Source organism: Rhinolophus ferrumequinum, chromosome 9 (assembly GCF_004115265.2).
Source record: "Rhinolophus ferrumequinum isolate MPI-CBG mRhiFer1 chromosome 9, mRhiFer1_v1.p, whole genome shotgun sequence".
Taxonomy (NCBI): Eukaryota; Metazoa; Chordata; class Mammalia; order Chiroptera; family Rhinolophidae; genus Rhinolophus; species Rhinolophus ferrumequinum.
The window spans coordinates 30118935-30143834 of NC_046292.1; the positions used below are offsets into that span (position 1 = coordinate 30118935).

Here is a 24900-nt window from a genome sequence, read left to right on the forward strand (position 1 = left end):
CGGTGCATGTACCGGAGGCTTGCGTGGACTCCGCCCCTCAGCGTCGTCCCGTGCGTGAGCCGGAGCCCCACCTCCCAGTTGCGCCGCTCTGACGTCCAAAGGTCCGGGAGCACGGCGTCATTGGCCACCGGCCTTTATGTGCATTCCCTTCCGCCTCGCGCCGCTTGAGTAGTGGGGAGCAGAAGGTCCCGTCATGGAGGACGCTGCAACGCTCGGGCGGACTGAGGGGGTCCCTGAAAACCAAGTTCAGTCGGCGACACATCTGGGAGGTACGCGGGGCGGGAGTCGGAAGCGGGAAAGAGGCCCTCAGGGAGCAGCTAGTCTGCCGGCCTCCGCGGGAGGCCGAGGGCGGGCGCTCACGGCCTGTGTTCTGCGTGTGTGTCGCAGGAGCCCTGGTGGAGCTCACGCCGAACCCCGGCGGCATGGCCCTAGTGAGCCCCTACCACACCCACCGGTCCGGGGACCCCTTGGACCTCGTGGTGCTCGCAGAGCAGGTGCGGAAGGTGAGGAGACGCCGCTGGGGAAATAACCGTCTTTGTTTACGTTTGGCTCAGGGTCTCACGGCTCGACTCTCACAGACACTTCGTGTTGGGGTAGCGTTTGTTCTCGTCTCCATTGTACACACGGGGAAAACTGATTGTAATTGCGTCAGTGGCCTGACTCGAACTCTGATCGGAGACCAAAGGCACCTTCAGCGGCCACTTGAGTGCCGGTGCGCGGTGTCCCTTCGTGGGAAGGTTTGCACAGCACTTTCAATCGACATTTATTTCCTTTGGGCCTTATGACAGCCCTTTGGATTAAGCGGTACAGAAGTTAGTTCTTCTCATTTGACACGTGACGAGAATTTTCTGGGGAAGTGTCAAGATCACTCATGCAGATTCTGCAGGGGTGCGTAGTCCACTTCAAACTGCTTCTCTCCGTAACATCGTCATCTCAGGAGCATTTTAGAGCGTAACATCTTATGGAAGGGCAAGGACTCTGACTTTGCCCCCCGTCCGCATTCATTGGACGCAACCTTGGACAAGCCCAGTGCTTGCGTATTGATGGCTAAAAGAAGTAAAATAAGGAGGAAATGCGAAATAACAGGAAAAAACACTGGAATTTGGATGAGTTTTAATCCCACTTTTGATATTAACTTGCACTGTGACTTGTGGCAGATTACTTTAGCGGGACCTTAACTTTTTTACCTGTAAAATGCAGGGTTGGAACGAAGAGAGCTCCTAAATCCAAAGCTGTGAAGAACCAAATTCCATCTGATTTCTTATCAAGACTTCCAGTTGTAGAACCCTCTTCAGTTTGTACCTACATAGGGCCTTGGGGCTTTAAAGCTTATGATGTCCCCTTATCCTTGTATACACTATCACGTTTGGCCTTGATTATGTTCAAAGGTCTTTGTTTTGCTCAGAAATATTTAATAATTGGCGGTGGGGCCGTGGCTGACGAGGGTGTTCTCCTAACGCGGAGGTCGGCTTCCACTCCCGCCTGGGCCGGTGAGCTGCGCCCTCTACAGCTAAGATTGTGAACAACCGCTCTCCCTGGAGCTGGGCTGCCCTGAGCAGCTGGGGGTTGCCTAGTGCTGCGGTGGGCTACCTTGTGCCCGCGCGAGTGGCCGGGAGCCAGTGTGAGCTGATGTTTCCTGCCCTGAGTGGCCAGTGGACCGCAGCCAGTGTGAGCAGCCGGCATCCGGCGAGAGCTGTAGTGGCTGACCTGAACTGTTGTGAGTGGCCGACTGGTGACTGGCGAACGACTGGGGGGGGGCGGGGTAGGGCTCATAACACCAGCATGGGCCAGGGAGCTGTGTCCTACACAACTAGGCTGAGAAACACCGGCTTGAACTGGAGTGGGGGCGGGGGGAGGCGGAAGAAGGGAGAAAAAAAATTTAATTTGCTCAAGTTGCCTCACGTATACATCCCTGTATTTCAGTTTTGTTTTTTTTTTAATTAAGGACTACAAATGCTTAGGAAAGCTGCTTTGATTCAAACCTTATGCCTTTACTAGAGGTAGAGAGCAAAGTATGACTTTTATGGATTAGGAGAATGTAATGTGTTTAATCAGATCACTGTTATTGAGAGGGAGGCTTCCAGGGCCAAATCTTAGGCACACATTTTCTTGGGTAACTGAGTAACCATCGTGTTTATTACAATGGCCTGAAACAAAGAAGAAACGCAATTTTTGTTACTTCAGCCTATAATCTAGTGAAATACAGAGGACTCATTATTGTACTGCCTCCATTTTCTCAATACTATAAATCTTTGAGAAGCTATAAAAAAGACACTCTAGAGACAAATTGAATCACGCATATTTAGTGTCTGTATACTGAAACGTACTTTCTAGCAGGACTGACCTCTGAACCTGCCTTTTAGATACTGTGTGTTTAGAAAGCTCTGGAGACCTGGTGTGAAGACATGAAATTTGGAATCAGACTGATCTGTGTTCAGATCTTCAACTGCCATTTTGTTAGCTGTGAAACCTTGGACAGGTTGCTTCACCTCTCTGAGTCTAATTCCTAAAATGAGAAAGTGAAGTTATCATCTTTACCTTCATAAGGTGTTATGAGAATTAAATCATAATGTTATATGTAAAGGGCCTCACTGAGAATGATTGGGTATGTGCTTAGTAGTTATAGGTTTATAGGTGCTCTTTCGCTCATTTCTGTTTTAATTAGGCTCTTTTATTTATAAGGAACAGATTTGCTGACACCACCTTAAGAAAAACATTTATTACAAGGCTGCTCCTAACCTGGAACTACCTTAGTTCTAGAAACCACCTAATCTCTCGTTGGCCATAAGGTGCTTCATTGTCCTTGGAACAAAATGCAGATTCTTTTGCCCAGGCCATAACAGCTGGCCTGACCTGGTTTGGTCCCGTCCTCTTTTATGCCTCCCCCTCACTAACTACTCTTCAGTTGCTCTGGTTTCAAAAATGCCTGGAAGATTTTTCTCCAGTTTTTGCATGGCTGGCCCTTTCCTTTTGTCCAGACCCAAGTCAAATGTCACATCCTCAGTGAGGCCTTCTTGTCTGTAGAGGGCTATACCCCACGTCATCCAAATGACAGTATTATGCACATGCGTTCCACTACTTGTTAGTAAACCACTTACTTCACTCATTAGCTTTCTTTGATCTGCTTCTATCACATAATTATGGTTATTTCCTTCATAATAGTTTGTCGTTGTTCTGAGTACATATAATACTAGCTTTGATTATCTTTCTTTTGGGTGTCTGTATTACTCCCCAGAGTTGTGCTGTACAATATGGTAGCCACTAGCTACATAATGGCTGTCGAGTAGGAACCTTTGGTTACTGCAACTGAGAAACCAAATTTTAAATTTTATGTAGTTTTCATTTAGCTTTTAAACCTGATAATTTAATTATTGGAAACTTTTAAGTATATTTGGAACAATTTGTGTGAATCAACTCTTTCATCTGTAACTTTTCCGAAGTTGAAATACAGATCATGTATTTCCAATGAAAATTTAGCATCCAAATTGATAGGTGCTGTAGGTATAAAATATACACATAATATGAAATGTGAAATATCTCAATAATTTTTAAAATATTAATTACATATTGAAATGATCATTTTTGATATATTGGGTTAAATAACATATTATTAGAATTAGGTTTACTTATTTATTTTTACTTTTTTTTCTTTCATAACCAAGATTTTATCGGTTGTTTTGAGGATAAGTACACAGACATTTCAGTTTGTACAAAATTTTTAACGTACGTACCAAAAACCTATAAAGTAATGTAGTTGTGATTCTTTTCTAAAGTTATTCCAGTGACTTTTCAGCTTACAATTTGGAGGTTAATTTTCCTTAATAGAATATCAAGTACCAATATCTTCAGATGTTGATATGCTGTTATATCATAGTCCCACGAATTCACAATTTAATATTACATACACTACATACTCAAATTTTCAGTCTTTCACAGCACATTCACGAAATGACTGAAAAACTGGACAACCGCGACCAAAGATGGTACAGAGTGCAAAAAATCCGGACAAGGAGAGCCAAGATCAAGGAGTGGTTTTGTTTAGGAAACAATTCTACCAAAAACAGAATAGAAGTAATTCAAAATGTCCAAGACGTATTAAATGCACGACTCCAAGTGGCCATTTAATATGCTTTGTATTATGGGATATAAAAACTACCCCCATCTATGGAATTTTAAGCTGAGCCAAAGACAGTCAAAGCCTTCCATAGTCAATAATATGTCACTATTTTCTGGTTGGACCAAAAAATAAAAAACCAGCAAATGATTTAAACTCTTAAAAAAAAACAAAACAAAAAAAAAACATTTACACTTAAAAAATGGGATGAGGTGGAATTCCCTCCTTAAAAATGTTTCTAGAGCTACTGAAAAAACTTGCATTTACAAAATAGTTGATAAAAATATTCCTCTGGATTGTACAAGAGAGACAGGGAGCACTGATACGACGTGGTGTGATATTAATCAGACTTGGCTTCTTCCTCTCCTGCTGCATCAGGGGCTGGACTCTCCTCATTTTTAGTTTCTCCGTTTTCTGCAGGTAAATCTTTAGTTTCTTGGTTAGCCACTTTGGCCTGTTTTCCCTTGGTTCCCCCTTTTTGTCTGCAGATTTATCCTTTCCTGACGCCTTTTTGGGCTTCGTTTCCACTTTTGAAGGAGCAGGTTTAGCCGACCACCTCGCTGACCTCCTCTTGGGCACCTTGGCGTCGGGGCGGGCGCGTGCCGGGTGCCTGCGGGCCGCAGCGCACCAAGATCCTTCGTGTAGCTGTGCCGCCTGGCAACTGCCGCTGCTCCCACCGCCGCCGCAGCCGCGGGAGCTGCTGGGACTCGCGGCCAGAGCTCTGGGAGAACCGGATCTATTTTTACTTGTAACACAGCTACAAGAAAATTAAAAATTGCATATGCGATTTGCTTCATATTCTAAAGGACAGTTGCATTAGACGTAATCTTGCAAGGACAGTAATCTTGTCGAAGTTAATTGCCTCTCGTGTTTGCCAGTGCATCCAGTGCTTAGCATGGTGTCTCTGACACACAGTAGTTACTAAATGTATATTTGTGGAACCGGTAAATGATTGGCTCAATTTACTCAACTGTTTCTGTTCACGGGCTTATTCCTTACTTTTACCTTAAGCTTCCTCAACTAGGCAGGAAATTCTCTTAATATTTCTTAATTCCAGTTCAGATTTAACCTTCTAATTTCTTTTCCTTAACTTAATTGTATTCCACGGGAAGTGAATCAGCTTTACTTGAAAGTAAACCGGAAGTTTTGACAGATTTCTGATGCCTCAGTGATAATCCTTCCCAGTACATGAATTGAAAATACATGAATTGAAAACACCAGTCTCTCCTAGCTTTGAAAATTATTTGATTTATTTTAAGCAGTTTCCATTGCCTTCAGTTGCATTTTGTAGCATATGACATGCAGTCTTACGTGTACATTATCACTTTGTTTCAGGTCTGCATCATAGGGCAGTCTTTTAAAATTCACAACTGGAATGTAAATATAAGTTAAAATATAACTAGGTGTGATGTAAATAATTTAACTGAGGTAATGGTCAGATTAACAGATACTTTCTATATATAGCTAGATTCCTATGTAGCAGGTGATAAGAGCTATATCGCAAGTGTCTTCGGATTTTCATTAAGACCAATCCATGATTTCAGAAATGTTTAAACATGAGAAAATAAATGAAGACCAGGGGAATAAGTGCAGCTAGTCAGGCAAAGAGCAAGGGGAAATGTCTTAGATGGAGGAGAGGGCATATTCAACATATTTGGTAGCAAGAGAGAACAGGGCATGTTAGAGGACTGAAGAAGTTCAGTGTGACTAGAACATAGAGTGAAAAGGTAGAAAGCTATGGGGAATAGAAAAGAAGGAGCACTTAATTCTGTGGTGTGGGGTCACATCAGGATTGGCTTCTCATAAGCAGTGCAGTTTGAGCTGGGCTTTGAGATGAATGGGCGTTCATGGGGAAATGGTGAGGAAGGAAGAATATTTTAGGCCTACACAAAGGTGCCATAACTCTTCACATTGGTATCTAAATAAGAACATCATAGAAGTCTGATCCTTTTTTGACCCACAGTTCAGTTTTGTCTCAACTTTAGGCTAATGAATTCATCCGAGCAAATGCCACCAACAAGCTGACAGTGATAGCTGAGCAAATCCAACATTTGCAAGAACAAGCCAGGAAGGTACGTAATGGCTTTTAAGCTGGTTTTCATTTTCTTTATTTGCTTTCCAGGATTGACTGAGCTTGCTTATTTTAATCATTGTAGCTTGCCTTCAGTACCTCCTACAAATATATAGAGGTGTTGAGCGAAATAGAATGAGCCCAAGAGTTAAGTATAAGATACGTTTTTTTTCACTAGGAGAAAGTTCAGTAAGGTAAAGCATTTTAAGGAAAACATTTGTTTTGAGTTATAAAAGACGTATACTTACTACAGAAAACTAAGAAAGACATTTAAAGCCAATAATAATGCTTAACATTGGGGTGGCCGGTTAGCTCAGTTGGTGAGAGCGTGGTGCTAATGACACCAAGGTTGCCGGTTCGATCCCTGCATGGGCCACTGTGATCTGCGCCCTAAATAAATAAATAAATGAATAAAAAGAATGCTTAACATTTTGAAATACAGTTTTTCTAACGGAATTTTTTATAGCACAGTATAATTATAGTCTAATTTTGTCTCTTCAAAATCGTCTGGATCCCAGTAACGTGATTCATTGCAATGGGGGAGCAAGGTCATAAACATTGAAGAGTTTCCAGATTTCCATTGGGATAATCACTGAATGTGAGTGCCTGTTACCTCCAAAGCCTAATTTGTTACCTCTCTGTGGTTCTTAGGTATTAGAAGATGGTCTCAGAGATGCTGACTTGCACCACGTAGCTTGTAATATAGTGAAAAAACCTGGCAACATTTATTTCCTTTATAGACGGGAAAGTGGTCAGAAGTATTTTTCCATTATATCTCCAACGGTAAGAATGTGTATTTTTTGCACAAAAATCTAGTCTTTGAAAATTCTTGGCGCACATGTGTGAAAATGTAGGCATGGGCATTGGTAAATGGTTTCTGAGAAAATTGGAGGTGGTGTGAGCCCAGCTAGACATGACTCTAAAAAATATACATGTGCTTAATTCATTTCCCAGCCATTATCTCTGTGAAGGGAGAAATCTGATGTGTAATGTAATGCTTTCTGAGGATGATTCTGAATGGTCTGAAGTGAAAAGCCAAAAAAGAAATGTGCCATAACTAGGAAATGTTTCTTTATGTCCTACCCTGATCAAGAGTTGACTCTCCTTTGCCTTCCCTAGGAATGGGGGACAGGGTGTCCACATGACTTCCTTGGTGCCTACAAGCTACAGCATGACTTTTCCTGGACTCCGTATGAGGACATTGAGAAGCAAGACGCTAAAATCAGCCTAGTGGACAAGTTGCTAAGCCAGCCATTGGCCCTGTCTCTGAGCTCTGAACCCAACTTCCAGAGACTGACTCACTGAGAGTAGACGCTGACAAACGGCTCTCACAGCAAGGACCTGTCACCTCCTTGTTTCCCCCATTCTTTGCCTTAATGGGAAGTGACATGAGAATTGAGAGCATGTATGTGAATCATGACCCTCTGTGATTGTAATGCTGTCATTACTTTTAGTTGGGACTGTAATGAATCACTTGAGAGATTGGGAGATCCTCTCTGGTGCTCAGATACCCACCCAGTTCGTTTCAGCATACTAGCCAGTGTACTTTACTTCATTAGAGAAAGACAAGTTTCTTCTTCCCACAGAAAGGTTGGCAAGGATCTCCAGAGGCGACTCTTTTTAGTTTTTTCTGTAATTAGTCTTGAAGATTGGGTTTAGGCTACTTAACAGATGGTGGAACTCCAGCTTCAAATTCATCTGGGAGCAAGAATGAGGGGTAATGGAGGATGGTAAACAAATTAGTTTAGCTGCACTAGAGAATTTGGGATTCTGATATTGCTGCACTATTAGTGAGGTTTGGCCTGCCCCTTCTGCTCTTTCTGTCTTGCTAGAGTGACCGGAGTATCTGAGGCAGCAGCAATAGCCAGGTTTGGGGAGGGTCAACCTCTAAACTCACAGAATTTTAAACTCACAGAGATGTTGGAGGCTGCTACTAACCTTTATATGAGTCCTCACTTGATAGCCTCACTGAGGAGGAGATGCAGAGTTTAGCCATCTGCAGCAAGACAAATCCATTTAAATAAGAACTTTAAAATACTGTGGAAGAGAGAATGGGGCAGTGGGTGAGAAGAAAAATTGCCAATTCGTTGGTTATGAATGAACTTAGATCAAAACTCATTTTGACCTAAATTGTTCAAGAACTTAACAGGCTTTCTGGCTGAGTTACTAAACCTGATTGGACTCTTGTGGGAACCCACCTCACTTCCTGTTTATTCAGTGGAATTAATGAAATTTATAGCATATTCAGCATGGCAGTACTTCCTTTACAGCGTGAATTAAAAGTAGAGATGTGTACTTGAAATCACAGTTGTCCAGGTTCCTTTCTGGCAAGGGGTGTCCCTCATGCTGATCTGCTTGGTAAAACCCTAACCCCAACCTGGTCTTTCCTTATACGTTGCACTCCTTGTGAGTTGTAAGTGGTCCATGATGGCCTAGCACATATGGGGCTAGAAACTGACCAGGTGATACTTGGTCAATCAGATCACAAGGGGATGGTCTGTGGAGTAAGCTGCAAAAGCCTCTGGGATGCTGGGACACACACACACACACACACACACACACACACACACACACACACACAATGGTACAGTAGTTGATTCTGACTACAGAAAGTTTCCCAGGTTTCCAGAAGGTCCTCATTTGCATTTTGAAAAGGCGCTTCATTAATTATCTATTGCTGTATAAATTACCACAAAGTTACTGGATTAAAACAACACACATTTACTTCAGTTTCTATGGGTCAGGAGTTGAGACACACTTAAGGGGTCCTCAGCTTCAAGGTTTCTCACAAGCTTGCCATCAAATTATTGGCCAGGGCTGGGTTCTCATCTGAAAGCTCAGCTGGAAAAAGATCTGCTTCTAAGCTCATTTACGGTGTTAGCAGAATTTCAGTTCTTCCAGGGTTGTTGGACTGAGGTTACTGACTGTTTACTAACAGACTGTTAGCCAGAGGATGCCCTTAGTTCCTGGCCGCATGGGTCTCCCCAGCATGGCAACTTTCTTCATCAAAGCCAACAAGGATGACAGTCGGCTAGCAGGATAGAAGTTAGCCTAACCACGAGAGTAAAATCTCATACTTTTGCTATATTCTATTGATTAGAAGTAAGTCAGAAGTAAGCCAGTCCACACTCAAGGCGATGAATTATACAAAGGTATGAATTATACAAGGGCATGAATACCAGAAGTAATATAACATTTAGGGAATTGCAGCCAGTTTAAAGTGAAGAATGTGGGCTGGGGGCTATGGAAGAAGAGCTAATTGAAGGGTTTGGGGTAGTGAGTTTGTAATACTGGCCTTTTAGAAGCCTCATTTTGGTAGCAGAGGATGAGTTGGAAGAAAGACCATTAGGCGCCTCCATCCCTTGTACAGGTAAAATGATGGAGGTCTGAACTAAGATGGTACAATGAGGTGCCATATTTCATCAGTTGTAAGATGCACTTTTCTTCCCTCACATTTTAAAATCTCTGAAACCTGAATGCTTCTAAAAGTCGATGGCATGTCATAGTTTTTTTCCTTAGAGCTACATCAAATAATGTGTCTTAATGGAGGCATCTTAGATTTGATGAGGTTATGGCATTTTGAAAGTACAGCAGGTCTTCAAATAATGTTTCTTTTAATGTTTTGTTAAAACGTTGATGTTAAAACACTAGGAACTTAACTATTGTTTATATCAATTAGCCTATAGTACAACTGGTTTTGTTATACAACGTTTTGCTTAAAGCCACAGAACCTATTGACATTAAGTGAAGATTGCACCTTGTTAACTAATAACATGTAGGAGGATGAGTGAGAAAAAAGAATCTTAGATAATGCTTGAATTTCTGTCTTGAGTGTGTGGATGGTGGGGATCCACTCAATAAAATGTGGAAGAGGAAGACATCCCTGATATTTTCCAGAATAATTAGCAATCTTTATTTCCTTTTGTAATCTACTGTGCTGACCCTGCCCAGATTCACTGGATGTGAGTACCAGCTTACTCTCCCTCCCTCTCTGCACCCTAGGGTTCTGGAATGAGGGAAGGAGGACTTACTGTATTCTTACCTTCTCAAGTTATCAGTCCACAAGCATTGAGAATATTGGTATTGTAGATACAAAGATGATAAATACTGTTTAGGGAGCTTTTACTCTGTCAAGCATATCCATTGTCTGATCTAATTTTCATATAACTCACCATCGATGAGGCATATACGATCCCTATTTTACAGAGTGGAAACAGCTGTTTTGGCAGATTAAGATAGCCCTAGAAGATCTCAGTGTAGGGGGTAGAGAAGTTAAAATATGAAAGTGATAGAGTAAGATGTATATGTGTAAGATGTGTATGTGGGATAGTATAGGAGTATTCCCCTTGAGTGTTGAGTGATGAGCCTACATAAGATACATGTCAAGGTTCAGAGAAGTAACTTAACCAAGGTCACACAACTCATAAGCAGTAGACTGTGTGTATGCACACAAACACATACACACACACCACTACCCGACCTCCCCTACCCCCCAACTCCGTTTACAAGTTAGTCTCCTGACACATCATTTTGAACTGCTCTGGGCCAAGCCCTTGGCCCGTTTTACTTTCTCTCTACTGGGTGATCTAATCTATTCCCTTGGCTTTAAATACCACCACTTGCTGCTGACTCGAATGCATGTCCAGCCTGATCTCTCCCTCTCGAGTTTTATGTAGACTTGTTTATCCAAAAGCCTTACTTGACGTCATTACAAACTTAACATGTCCAAGGGCGGACCGACAGCTCAGTTGGTTAGAGCTCGAGCTCTGAGCAACAGGGTTGCCGGTTGTTCGATTCCCACCTGGGCCAGTGAGCTGTGCCCTCCACAACTAGATTGAAGACAAAGAGCTGCCACTGAGCTGCCGGAGGGGCAGCCAGATGGCTCAGTTGGTTAGAGCGCGAGCTCTTAACAAGGTTGCCGGTTCAATTCCCGCATGGGATGATGGGCTGCGCCCCCTGCAACTAAAGAATCAACACCTCTCTCACTCTGTTGTCGAGGCCAAAAAACTAAGGCATTCCTGATTCCGTTTGTTCTTCCCACAACAATCAGCAAGTCTTCTTAGGTCTGTTTTTAAAATACATCCCAAATCTGACTGCTTCCCACCATCTCCACCTGTATCCCCTTAATCCACAGCACCCACATTCCCAGCCTGGACTAATGCAGTAGCTTCCTAACTTGGCTTCCTTGCCTCCATTCTCACCTTCTTTTATTCTGTCTCCACAGAGACTGTAGGCATCATCTTTTAAAATGATAAATCAGGTCACAACACTTCTATATAAAAATGACCCAAGAATTGCTCCTGACACTTCTTGCCCAGGTACTATGTGATTTACCACTCTCTGTACTCACCATGGTCCTGCTGACCTTGTTCTAACAAATTAAGTTTGTTCCCACTTCAGAGCTTTCACATTTGCTCTTCCATCTGCCTGGAACATTTCCCCCCCAAGATCTTTCCATGGTTTGCATCTTCTCATCATTTAGACCCCTGCTCGAATATGATTCTACTGATGACCCTATCAGAAATACCAACTCCTCTCATGTCAAAATCACTTCTGACCCTGCTTTGTTTTCCCCAAAACTTACCATGACCAGACATTATTGGTTGCATTTCCCCCATCCTTGAGTGTAGGTTCTGTGAGGACAGAAATGGTGTCTTATTTACTGCTAATCCTTAGCACCTAAAATAGTGCCTGGCACATAATAAATAATAACGAATGGATGAATGGGGGGACATCTGGAGCTCTGCACTTAATTACATCCTGCTAAGGATCTTAGTCAATGTAGCTAACAAATATAACGAGAGCCACATGTGTGATTTAAAATTTTTTAGTAGCTACATTAAAAAATAGAGGGAGCATTTTCTCAATCTGTTGAGATTTTGTTTCCCAGCAATTGTCATCAGGTTGACACAAATAAACTCTTATAAGTTAAAAAAAAAAAAGAAAAAGAAAAAAAAAAAAATATGGTGATGGGAGGAGAACTGACTCTGGGTGGTGAACATACAATGTGATTCTGTGTTTCCCCGAAAATAAGACCTAGCTGGACCATCAGCTCTAATGCGTCTTTTGAAGCAAAAATTAATATAAGACCGGGTATAATATAATATATATATGATATATTATATTATATATTATATATTTTGCTCCGTCTTTTGGAGCAAAAATTAATATAAGATCCGGCCTTATATTAATTTTTGATCCAAAAGATGCATTCGAGCTGATGTCTGGCTAGGTCTTATTTTCGGGGAAACACGGTATATAGATAATGTATTACAGAATTGTACACCTGAAACCTGTGTAACTTCACTAACAATTGTCACCCCAACAAACTTTAATTTAAAAAACAAAAAAAATAGAAACAGGTGAAATGAACTTTCATAGTACATTTTTTTCTAACCCAGTATATCCAAAGTATTAACATTTCAACAAATAATAGTAAAAAATATTAATGTTATTTTAAATTATTTTTTTGAATCAAGTATTCAAACTCTGGTGTGTGTATATTTTGTATGTACAGCGCTTCTCAATTTGGACTCGTCATGTTTTAAGTTCTCTAGAGCCAGATGGGCTAGTGGCTATCATGTTATTGCAAGTATAGATAGTCTAATCTTACTGTTCTGTTCTCCACTTCCTGTGATGTCCAGAAAGGGAAGAAGCTAGAAACTTCTGGCAGATGGAGAAGAGGGACTTTCTTAGCTACCTCTGCTTCTCTCCTTCTGAAAGAAGCCTTGGAGATGTCTAGGGTAACAAATGCATGATCATGTAATAATATTAATAATATACTACTACCAATAATAATATGGAGATTTTACTCTGTGCTAAGCATGTCATGTAATCTCATTTTACAGATTAGAAAATAGGTTCAGGAAAACAAAGTAATTTGTTCCAATTTACACATTTGGAAAGTGTTAGAGCTGGAACGTTACATGGTTAAAAGTTAAAGCCAGTATTACAACCATTATGCTACCGTTTTTAACTGACCACTTTAATGGTCCACATGGCATGGACAAATTAAGAGAAAAACGACAGAAAGAAGCCCACCTGACTCTTGGCTTGGACTCAGTACACCTCTAGTTGCCTCCATCTTGGTTCCCCCTTTTAGTTTCTCAGAACCTTAATTCTGACTTTAGTGTCAGACTGTTCAGTTCCACTAATTATTACTGAGCTACTTCCCATTCTCGTCAGTTGCTGTCCAACCATATGCTATAAAATCAACCAGTTTTCTCCTCTGGAGAACAGGAATGCTGATACTAGCGTTGGGCATTTGAGAAAATCCAGTAAACAACGATAATGTCTGTAACACATTAAGCCCTGTGGTTGGTGACTAGCAGCCAGCCATTCCGGACATGCTAGATCCTAAACTCCTCTTTCCCCACCAGGATGAAAGGAAAAGGCAGTGTCACTTGGCCTTCTAGCTCCACCCCTTCTTTTGGCGTATTCTCCTATGGGGGCCTGGGAGCTGTTGCTGCTCTAATTGAGCGTTCGACGAGGTTGGAGGATGTGGGGCAAGTGTTAGCGTGGTGCCTGGGATCCTACCCAGTACCAACAAGTTTCTCTCCGCAGCACACTATTCAAACCGTTGCCAACTCTAGACACCTCAGAGAGGCTCTTGCCTTCTCCCTCTCGGTCCTCTCCCACACCTTTGGGATTCCGTTTTACTGTGGCTCCTAGTCTGGCTACTTCCCACTCCTGTCTGTTGCTGTCCAACTATAAGTGTTGCTCCTGCAACCTCACCTCACATGCAGATTTACAGAGCCTTCCTCCACAATGGCTGCCAGAATAATCTTTCTAACCCAACCTGACCAGGTCACTTCCCTACTTAAAACGTACTCTTTTCAGGACCGAGTGTAAATTACTCAGCTTGTCATTCACCCAACAAATACTGGGGTGGGGGGATTTACTGTATGCCTAAGCATTTTATAGACACAAAGATACAGCAGTGAACCACACAGCGCTAATAAATGCCCTCCCCACACGGGGCTTACATTCTAGGGGTCCTTCACAAGCTGAACCCCAGTAACCCTTACAGCCCTATCTTCCCACCTCCCACTGACCTTGCGCTCTGCTCTCTTCACCTGCCAAGCCCTCCCACACGCCCGCTGATGGAGAGGCTAGTCGTCTCAGACCCCTCCAATCCGCACCACGCCCACTGCAAGACCTAGGGCTGCCCTGCAAATTGAGGCCCCTCTTCTGCCAGCTAAAGTCCGGCCGCCCCTCCCCCGCCTCTCGGGGATTGTGAGCTAAGAGCCAGGGGTAAGAGGCTTGGGACCGGTGCTGCCGGCCCTGCTTGGGCCAGCCCCTCTCCATCGCACAGGAAGCTGGGAAGGAGTGCGGCCCCGTGCCACCTAGGAATGTCCCGTCCCCCAGGTGAGCATCTGTGGCAGTGCTTGTCCCTCCCCAGAGTGGGGGAAGAAGTTGTTACGAGCTGTGGGCGCCCAGCCCCAACTTCATCTCTTCCAGCTTTTCGCACGGATGTCGTTCTTGTCGGCGGTGTCGCCATTGTCTAGTAGCGCCTGGACTGGAGGCAGAACAGCAGGCGGGGAAGGGCGGGGAGGGGAGCGCCAAGGTCTCCAATTCAGAGGGACCAGCGTCCAGAGAGGCTGGCTCTCTGTTGTTGGGGAATGTTGGCCTTGACGGCAGGAGGGTGGAGTGGGGGCAGAGAGGAGGGGGGAGGACGTCTCTAACTAGAGTGATTGTGCCCTGTGTCCACTGCCTGCTGGAGAGGTAGGTCCACCTGGACTTGCTCAGGCCAGTGCTGTGCCCGGGTTTCCCAGCAAGGACCCTGCTCGCCATTCATTTCCTTTCCTGAGGAACCTCAGGGTAATACTAAGTGTCCCCTTGCCTGCCTTCTGCAAACAGTCCCAGTGTCCTGCCAGTTCTGCTCCTCACATCTCCTCACTCACCAGTCTCATGGCTGGTGTCTTTTTTCTGCAGTTTCTCACCTCCAGACCACCTTCCACTCCCAGCCTCTACCTGACCAAGACACCTTTCTAACTAAACATCACTGCCTCCCTATAGGCTGTAAGTCAAGGTCACACAGCTGTGCCACAACTGTGGCCACACTACCGACATCCCCTCTAGTCACTCCTCTCTCTCCGTTGGATCCAGCTTCCTCACTGTGCTTTCATACCTGCAGTTCCCTTTGCCAAGAAGTTCCCCCTGCTTTGTTCATCCTTAGAGACCCTCCCAGCCTCTCACAGCAGCTGGCCTTGCCCATTTTCACAGCTCGTCTGTTTTCACTCATGCACACTCCTTACCTAAACATAAACGGATTGTGACACCAAGTTTCTTTTGGAGAAAGAGCCCCAGTGCTCTTTGAAATGGGGAAGCCCCACTGGTTGGTGTAAACATATTACCTACAAATAATCCTGCACTTGTGTAAAATATACAAGTTCCATGGAAGTTCCATGATGACAGGGGCTAAGGGTTTTCTCAGCACTTAGCTCAGTCTGAGCTTACAACGAATACAGTGCTCAGTCCTGTTGGCTGGTAGACAGCAGAGTCCAGAGGAAACTTACAGAAGTCGTAAGTCTTGATCTGCCAGTTCCGGTGTGTCCTTGAGCAAGTTTCTCCCCTCTCTGAGTCTTCTTTGCCTTACCTGTCGAGCAGGTAGGGATAGTGATCCTTATCTGGCAGACCTCACAGGGCCGATGGAAATCACAGAGGTACAAGTGCTTTGTGAAGGAAAGAGCTAACAAAGTAGACAATTGATTATTAATTTAAAAAACAAAACCAAACTGTGAACTAGATGAGGTGTGTCTGGTTATCAGCAGACAGACCCAGGCATGTGCTGACCGCCCCTGAGAGGCAGAGAGGCTGGGCCACTGCTCCTCCAGCCCACAGGGGGCCACTGTGGAACAGAGCTGTTTGGTCTTGCTGGGTCAGCCCTGAGATTGGGAGAGACCGGGTGGAAAGATTTGTGGGAAAGGAGTGTGCACCCAGTCCTTTGGGGTGTGCACCCTCTCACCCCATATTTCTCTGCCTCGCATTGCTTCCTGTCTTAGGTTTTGAGAGGCCCTGGCATGAGAAGGTCTCAGGAGTCCCAGTGGCTTTGGTGATGTGGCCACTGACAGCCTTGGTGATTCAGGCTGTCCTGTGGGAGCAGTGAGCCCACAGCACTGCCCTCGTAAACTCCCAGTCCCAAACTTCACGTCTAGCCCCTCCCAGCCGCTACCATCTTAGCAGCAGGCTTTATAGGAAAGGACGGGCTTTGTCTTAGCTGCTGCCCAGAGCAGAATGGCCCGGGGCTGTACAGAGGTACTGAGTCGGGGCAAAGTCTCAGCTTCCTTACCTCTAAAAATGAGTGAGGATTAAATGAGAAAACAGACGTGATAACACCTTGGAACTTGAATATTTTACACAAGTGCAGGATTATTATTTGTAGGTAATATAGTTACACCAACCAGTGGGGCTTCCCCATTTCAAAGAGCATTGGGGCTCTTTCTCCAAAAGAAACTTGGTGTCACAATCCGTTTATGTGTAGGTAAGGAGTGTGCATGAGTGAAAACAGACGAGCTGTGAAAATGGGCAAGGCCAGCTGCTGTGAGAGGCTGGGAGGGGTGGGGAGGCCCAGGCAGGGCCTGCCCCCTGTGTGGAGGCTGTAGCTGCCCAGCAGGGCTGCTCTTTTGCCCCTACCCCACAAACCTCCTCCTGCTGAGATCGGTGCCCCCAGGGGAAGCAGCACCAGATTTAGAATCAAACAGGTGGGATTAAGTCCTACTTACCTAGTATGTGACTTGGAGCCAACGTCTCCATTTCTCTGAACCTTACTTTTCTTATTCATAAAATGGGGAGAATTATAGCACCATCCCCCAAAGTCGTCAGGATCAGAAGAGAGCACACAGTGAAAAGTGCCTGTGTACTATTTCGTGCTGGGCATATCCATTTTTTTTGTTTCTCATCCCTTCCCCTGTTGGAGCGGGCTTGCTGATCTGATTGGGGCATGTCAGAACCAGGACCTTGGGACATCTCAGCCGCAGCCCTGTTCTTCTGAGAGAGTGAGCGAGGCTTGCAGGATAAAGGAGCCTGAGTTTGCAGTCGGTCCCTTTTGTGTTTCCTTCCCCTCAGGTAGCCTCTTTCCCCCTGGACCACTTCTAGGGGAAGGGCATTGCCCCTTCCCAGTGTTTTTTATTCCTGTGGGGCTCAACCCAAAGTACTGGAAATAGCTTTGTAATTCAAAGGGAAAAAAAGAAGAAGAAGGTCTCATCTATGATAAAGGGCTCTGTGACAAAGAATGGGGGAAGGGCCCATACCCCTTGGGCCATGGGGGGGTGCCAGGAGGGTCATCATATGGGCTGGAGAAATGGCTGTGGTATGGGACAGGGGGTGCAGTCAGAGAGGGGTGGGCACTGTGTTTGTGCCAGTTCATTCGCTTTGCCGATGGGCTTTCCCAAGACTCTCAGCTTCCACACCTTTGTCTTCGCCTCCTGGGTCTCCTCCATACACCTCCTGTCTGCCTCATTACAGCCAGTGAGACAGTGTTGACAGGGTACAGTTCTGGGATGAGGTCTTGGGGAACAGGAGCTACCTGGTCCTTGGGAGCCTCTTTGATCTTGGGAACCCGTTGCCCCTCTCCCCTCGGCCCTAGGTCAGTGCACCAGTTTCTTCCTGACCAACGACCAGAGTCAGCCCCAGATGAATGCACTTTCCAGGAAGGATGTTACCAACGTCTTGTCCCTGGTCAACATGATCCTGGGGCTCTTCTCCATCTTCTGCAGCTTCTGCAAGTAGGTTTGGGGCCCAGCAAGGTCTCAGCGAACAGCTGGAGCCAAGGGCATGAGGGAAGGAGAGCCAGGCCCAGAGGCCTGCGGTCAGGAGAAAGTATCATGGTTGGGAGTCAAGAGGTCAAGATTCTAGCCTCAGTTCTACCACCAACTTGATATGTGACCTTGGCTAGGTCCTGTCCCTGAGCCTCAGCTTCTCCATCTTTAAAACAAGGAGTTTACACTATGATCTCTATAGTTCCTTCCATCTATGGCAGTCTAGAATGGTTTTTATGAGAAAATCAAGAGAGTCTGCTCTGGTAGCCTTTACACAATCCTTGGGTAGGGCGGATACCATTCAAATTTTTTTATTCGTAAATTAGAACATATGATCTGGTAGAATATTTAAGTTAGCACTGTTCTGGAAAATCTGAGACACGTATATGGGCCCCCCAAATGTTGTAAGTGAATTATATTTTTATAAATTGAATCATATTTCAATGCCTTGGCAAATCAGCTCTTTATAGATAAATCCTTTATAATGCAAATAACATCCTCCTAATTTGTTTGAATCTCTATAACCATCAGCAGGTGACTTCTCTGGATCTGTTTCTCATTCCTAAAATGATTTTACCTGATGATGTTTTAAATTCCCTCCCACTTTGAAAATTTTATGATTCTCTAAATCTGGGTTTTTGGAGTCTCATCAAGTGGGGCCTACCTGCAGCAGAAAATCTTTATCTTCTTAGTTCTGCTTGATTTTCTGGCAGTGTGGTTTTTATGCCATTATGATGGGCCCAGCTCCCACATAGGTATAAGTCTAAACAAAGGAAATGCTGAAGTTGTTTGGGGACAGCTGAGGGCTGGGACAGGCTCTCTGGGCCACCCAAGCATTGCAATCAGGGTGTAGACTTGGGAATAGCTTTCTTGGGCAGGTTTGCCTGAAACTGTGGAGGCTGCTTTCAGGGGGGTCTGGGAGCATGTGCTGGACAGAGCATAGAATCCTTAAATGTAGGGTCAGAAAGAGCTCTTGGAAGTCATTTACAGCATCAAAATACATGAGACAAAAACTGACAGAACAGCAAGGAGAACGTGATGAATCTAGTATCATTACTGGATATTTCAACATCCCTTTATCAGTAATTGACAGAACCAGCAGGCAGAAAATCAGTAAGGACATAGTTGAACTGAATAGCACCATCAATCATCTGGACCTAATTGATATTTATAGACTGCTTCATCCAACAATAGCAGAATATACATTCTTCTCAAGCTCACCCAGATAGGCCACATTCCAGGCTAGAAGACCTTAACAAATTTAAAAGAATAGAAATCATACAAAGTATGTGTTCAGACCACAGGAAATTAAACTAGAAGTCAGTAACAGAAAGAAAACTAGAAAATCCCAAACAACACACTTCTAAATAATACATGGATAAAAGACTCCAAAGAAATTAAAATATTTTTAATTAAAAGAAAATGAAAATCCAACTTACCAAAATTTGTGAGATGCAATGAAAGCAGTACTTAGAGGAAAACATATAGCATTAAATGCATATATTAGAAATCTGCTCTATGACAAACAACATCCAGAGAATTGGAAGACAAACCACAGACTGGGAGAAAATATTTGCAAAAGATACATTGGAAAAGGGGGTCAAATATATGGTTATGGAGGGAGAACTGATATAACCATTAGTTCTCCCTGATGTTATTATGTGTGTATTATATGAACACACAATGTGATATATAGATGATGTATTACAGAATTGTACACTTGAAACCTATGTAATTTTACTAACCATTGTCAGCCAAATAAATTTAATTAAAATAAGTAAAACATGTTTGCAAGTTCATTGACACTTCTTCCATGAAATTTTGAGTGTAATTCAACCTCCCCTTAAAAAATAAAAAGGATACATTGGATAAGGGACTATTATCAAAATATACAAAGCTTAAAACTCAACAGTAAGAAAACAAACAATTAAAAAATAGCCAAAGACCTTAACAGATACCTTATGAAAGATATATAGATGATATATAAGCATATGAAAAGATGCTCAACATCATATGCCATCAGGGAAATGCAAATTAAAATAACAATGAGATACCATTATATACCTGTTAGAGTGGCCAAAATTCAGAACACTGCCAACACCAAATACTGGTGAGGATGTGGAACCATAGAAACTCTCATTCGCTGCTAGTGGGAAGGCAAGATGGTACACCACTTTGGAAGATAGTTTGGCAGTTTCTTGCAAAACTAACATAATCTTACCATGCGAATCCAGTAATCACACTCTGGCATTTTTTCAAATGAATTGAAAACTATGTCTACACAAAAACCTGAACTTGGATGTTCATGATGTTTTATTCATAATTGCCAAAACATGGAAACAACCAAGATGTCCTTCATTCGGTGAATGGATAAAATAACCTATGGTAATCCAGACAATGGAATATAGTGCTAAAAAGAAATGAGCTATCAAGCCATGAGAATACATGGAGGAAACTTAAATGCATATTATTAAGTGAGAGAAGCCAATCTGAAAAGGCTACACATTCTGGAAAAGAAAATATGAAGAGAATAAAAAGATCAGTGGTTGCCAGAAATGGGTGGGGTTTGGGGAAGACGAGTAAGTAGAGCACAGAGGATTTTTAGAACAGTGAAAACTCTATACGCTATTATAATGATATTATGATGATGGATATACGTCATTATACTTTTGTCCAAACTCATAGAACATATAATGCCAAGAGTGAACCCTGAGGTAAACTATGGACTCTGGGTGACTATGTATCAGTGTAGGTTCCTCCTTGGTAACAAATGTATCATTCTGGTGCCAGAAGTTAATAATGGAGGAGGCCATGCATATGTGGGAGCAGGAGGTATATGGGAAATCTCTGTCCTTTCCTCTTCATTTTGTTGTAAACCTAAAACTTCTATAAAAAAATGAAGTCTTAGAAAAAAAGTGAAAAGAAAAAAGACCTAAAACCAATAATGTAAACTTCTACCTAGGAAACTAGAAAAAGAAGAGCAAATGGAATCCAAAGTAAGCAGAAGAAAATAAATAATAAAAATTAGAGCTTAGAGCTGAATGAAATTAATGAAATTGAAAACAAGCAATTGGGGCGGCCGGTTTGCTCAGCGGTTAGAGCACAGTGCTCAAAACACCAAGTTCGCTGGTTTGATTCCCACATGGGCCAGCGAGCTGCGCCCTCCACAACTAGATTGAGAAACTTCTTGACCTGGAGCTGAGCTGCGCCCTCTATAACTAGATTGAAAACAACGATTTGACATGGAGCTGATGGGTCCTGGAAAAACACATTGTTCCCCAATATTCCCCAATAAAAAAAAATTTTTTTTAAATTAAAAAAAATGAAAACAAGCAATTAATAGAGAAAATCAATGAAACCGAAAGCTGGTTCTTTGAAAAGATCAATAAAATTGATAAGCCTCTAGCCAGGCGAAGCAAGAAAAAAAGAGATAAGACACAAGTTACCAATATCAAAAATGAAAGCAGAGGCATCACTACTGATCCCATGGGCATTAAAAGTATAAAAAAAGAATATTACGAATGACTGTGCCCACGAATTTGATAGCCTAGATGAAATGGACCAATTCCTTAAAAGACTTAAGCTATCAAAACTCACAGTAGAAGAAATAATCTGAATAGGCTTATATGTATTAAAGAAATCATTTGGCATAAATCCCTCATTTTACAGATGGAGGAACAGAGGCCTAGAGAAGGGGGAAGTGATTTACCTGAGAATTCACAGTAAGATGGTTGCAGAGGCTGGGCTAGATCCTAGGACCTTTGTGCAATTGAATGTACCTGGAATTTAGAGTTGGAAGGAACCTTGGTGATTACCTAGGGATTTGGGGCACCCGTTTAAGACTATGGGTTGAGAGTATGGAAGGGATATAGGTGTGTGTGTGTGTGTGTGTGTGTGTGTGTGTGGTGCAAAACAGTGTATATCAGAAAGGATGTGAGTGTGGGGACTTTGCAGGGGTGTGTATGTGTGCAAGTGTAGGAAATATATTCCTGTCTTGGAGATGTGTGGAGTGGTTGTCCCGTAGAGACTATGAAAGAGCTGTCCTGTTCGGGCCTGCTGGCCTACACTTTAGGAAATCCCACTGTGCCTCCTGGATGCTTCTGGTCAGCTTCCTGTTAGACATGGCAGTCAGAGCAATGACCAGACACCTCAACATCTGCTCTAAATTGGGTGAGTCCAGGCCTCAGGCCCCTAATCCCTGACCCCAGAAGTACCCATGTCAGGTCAGCTTCTCCATCTTCTAACATCAACAGGCCTTCATCAGTCATTGCCCTGTTCACATCCCTCGAGTACAGCAGAAGCAGCCTTCGAGCAGGAGCTGGGAGCCCCGCAGCCTAGCTCTCGCTCCTCTGTTGGCTCGCGTACTGATCTCTGGCCATCCTTGTCCTGGCTTTCAGTTACCTTGTCTGCCCTGCCTCCCTGTTCGGGGCCAATCCAGGGACTGGGGGTGGGAGTGGTGGTTGTGCTGGCACGGGGAGGAGGGGAGAGGGGAAAAATTACTCTGAGCAGAGCAGCTGGTTTTAAATACAATATTTCCATGTAAGATTTTGTTTGAAAAAGAATTCCTACATAGTTTATCAATTTGTATCTACTTGAAGTCCAACCCTTGCATGTGAAAGGATTGGGGAGCTAAGACCTGGACAGGGAAAGACTTGCCTAAGGACACATGGTCAGTCTGAGGCAGAGCCGCAAGGAGACCCGTCTTTGATCTGTAGACAACCGCAGGCAGCTGTTGCCCTCTGGGACCTCAGACCCTGCTTGTCCCCATTCCAGCTCCCCCACCAGAGGGAACTAAGGTACAAGACACGTAAATGTAAGTTCTTCTAACCTTGGCCTTCTGGAGCAGGAGCTGAGCTGAATGACATTGCTGTCTTCACCACCTTTGGCCTGGCCTCTGCCCTGCTCCTAGGTGTGGATGGGCCTCTGAAAGCGTTCCTGGCCATCATCTATGTGTTGGCTGCTTCCTTCCGCCTGTGTTTTTATTCAGCTGGTGAGTGGAACCCAGCCTTATGGCTGAGGTAGGCAATGGAGGGGGAGGAGCTGCTGGATGCCAGAAGCCTGGGGTGTAAATGACTCCTTCCTTTTATAAAGTCCCTCCTCCTTCCTTCTCCTGTGCCCCAGCCCCACTGGAGGCTGCAGGCTGCATTGGCAGAGCCCTGGTATGGGGGGCGGGGGCCCTCGCTTCTTGGGCCAGCTGTGCCTTTTTCTCACTGTGTGAACTCTGGATGGAGCACATGGATTCAGACTCTAGAACTAGAGATCGTACTCCAATTTCCCAAAACAGATGGGAAGAATGAGCTCTGGTGAGGGAACTGCTCAGATCCCAATGCAAGGGAATGCAGATGTGACTAGATCTCAAAGGAGCCTTCTATAGAGGCTTCCTAGGGACCAGGGGGCACGTCTGGTCCTAGCTGGCCGGCTTGACCTTGGGATCCAATGCAAAGCGCACACATCATCTCTGTGGACAACTGAATGCTTCACAGTCTGCCACTGTCCTGGGATTAAGGGGATTTGGAGAGGGGGGCAGGAAGACCCAGAGAGACAGAGGCTTCTTCATGCGGATACCTTTAGGGCAGTGGGAAGCAGCTAACCCCCATCTTTTCCTTCTCTTGCAGGCATTACCCTCACATACCAGGGTCTACCCTCCCCCTATGCTTCCTGTGTTTTAGCCTCCACTTCCCTTCTGACCAAAGGCAACACGTTCATTCTCTCTTGCATGGCCTCACTCATGATTCTATTCATGATAGACCAGAGCTACTACCCACGTGATGAAATCCTGGAGTCTGAGAAGTGGAAAAAAATGGTTTATCTGGGAGGTGAGTGGGGATGGGAGAGTAGAGGGTGGGAAATACATGTAAGACAGCTTCATAAAAACTGTTTGCCTTTTTTCTTCTTCCAGGTATCATTGTGCTGCTTTTGTGTCCATTCTCACTAACTGCTTTTTACTGCCTGATGTGGTCACTCTCCTACATCTTCTTTCCAGATGTTCTGTGGGGCAAGGCAGCATGTCTTAGGCTACATCACCAAAGAAACTAAGGAGCTCTACTCACGTCCACTGGCCTCTGTGGGGTTTATGCCAGCCTGGTGGGCCAAGCCTTGCCTTGTCTTCACTAAACCTTTCCTTGTTCCTGTGTTGTGCATGTGGTAGATACATATGGCCTTGAACCAGAACAACCCATGGTAGGGCCAGCGGCCTTCACTTCTTCCCTTTTATTCAGGGATCTGAATCCCTTAAGGACAACAGTTGTTTGTGTCACGTGGAACAGGATATTTTTCCAAGGTAAATTTGAGCCAGGTTTGAGTTCCAGCTCTGTTACCACCTGGGTGACCTTGTGCACTAAGATTAATTCCTTAGAAAGGAGTGAAACCCTTCAGAATTAGTACAGCCTCCACCTTGGCCCTGCCTGATGGTCACTACTCCACTGGTAGGGTGGGGTTTGGCACTAATGCATTTTTTCCTTTAAAAAATGTTTCGATTACAGTTGACATTCAATATATTAGTTTCACATATACAGCATAGTGGTTAGATGTTTATATAACTTACAAAGTAACACCCCCGACAAGTCTAGTACCCACCTGACACCAGTCATTACAGTATTGACTATATTCCTTATGCTATACTTTATATCCCCATGACTATTTTCTAACTGCCAATTTGTACTTCTTAATCCCTTCACCTTTCTCACCCAGCATTCCCCTCCCATCTGGCAACCATCAGTTTGTTTTCTGTATCTATAAGTTTCTGTTCATTTATTGCTTTTTAGATTTCACATGTAAGTGAAATCATATGGCATTTGTCTTTCTCTGTCTGATTTATTCCACTCAGCACAATACCCTCTAGGTCCATCCATGTTGTTGCAAATGGTTAAGATTTCATTCTTTTTCATGGCCGAGTAATATTCCATTGTATATATATGTACCATATCTTCTTTTTCCAATTGTCTATTGATGGACAC

General features: G+C 43.8%; 2 protein-coding genes across 2 annotated transcripts; both read left to right on the forward strand.

The window, feature by feature from the left end:
* The first annotated feature begins 80 nt into the window (after positions 1 to 80).
* Positions 81 to 8487, forward strand: C9H1orf50 (chromosome 9 C1orf50 homolog). Its single transcript, XM_033114151.1, has 5 exons — positions 81 to 269; positions 388 to 503; positions 6100 to 6186; positions 6837 to 6968; positions 7305 to 8487. The coding sequence occupies exons 1-5, from the start codon at positions 194 to 196 to the stop codon at positions 7488 to 7490; spliced, it is 597 nt and encodes a 198-aa protein (XP_032970042.1). The 5' UTR covers positions 81 to 193; the 3' UTR covers positions 7491 to 8487.
* A 5742-nt stretch (positions 8488 to 14229) lies between these two features.
* On the forward strand, positions 14230 to 23980 carry TMEM269 (transmembrane protein 269). The gene is made up of 6 exons (XM_033114484.1): positions 14230 to 14552; positions 17773 to 17911; positions 22017 to 22114; positions 22791 to 22934; positions 23560 to 23760; positions 23844 to 23980. Exons 1-6 carry the CDS (start codon positions 14537 to 14539, stop codon positions 23978 to 23980), a joined length of 735 nt encoding a protein of 244 aa, XP_032970375.1. The 5' UTR covers positions 14230 to 14536.
* Positions 23981 to 24900: the final 920 nt, after the last annotated feature.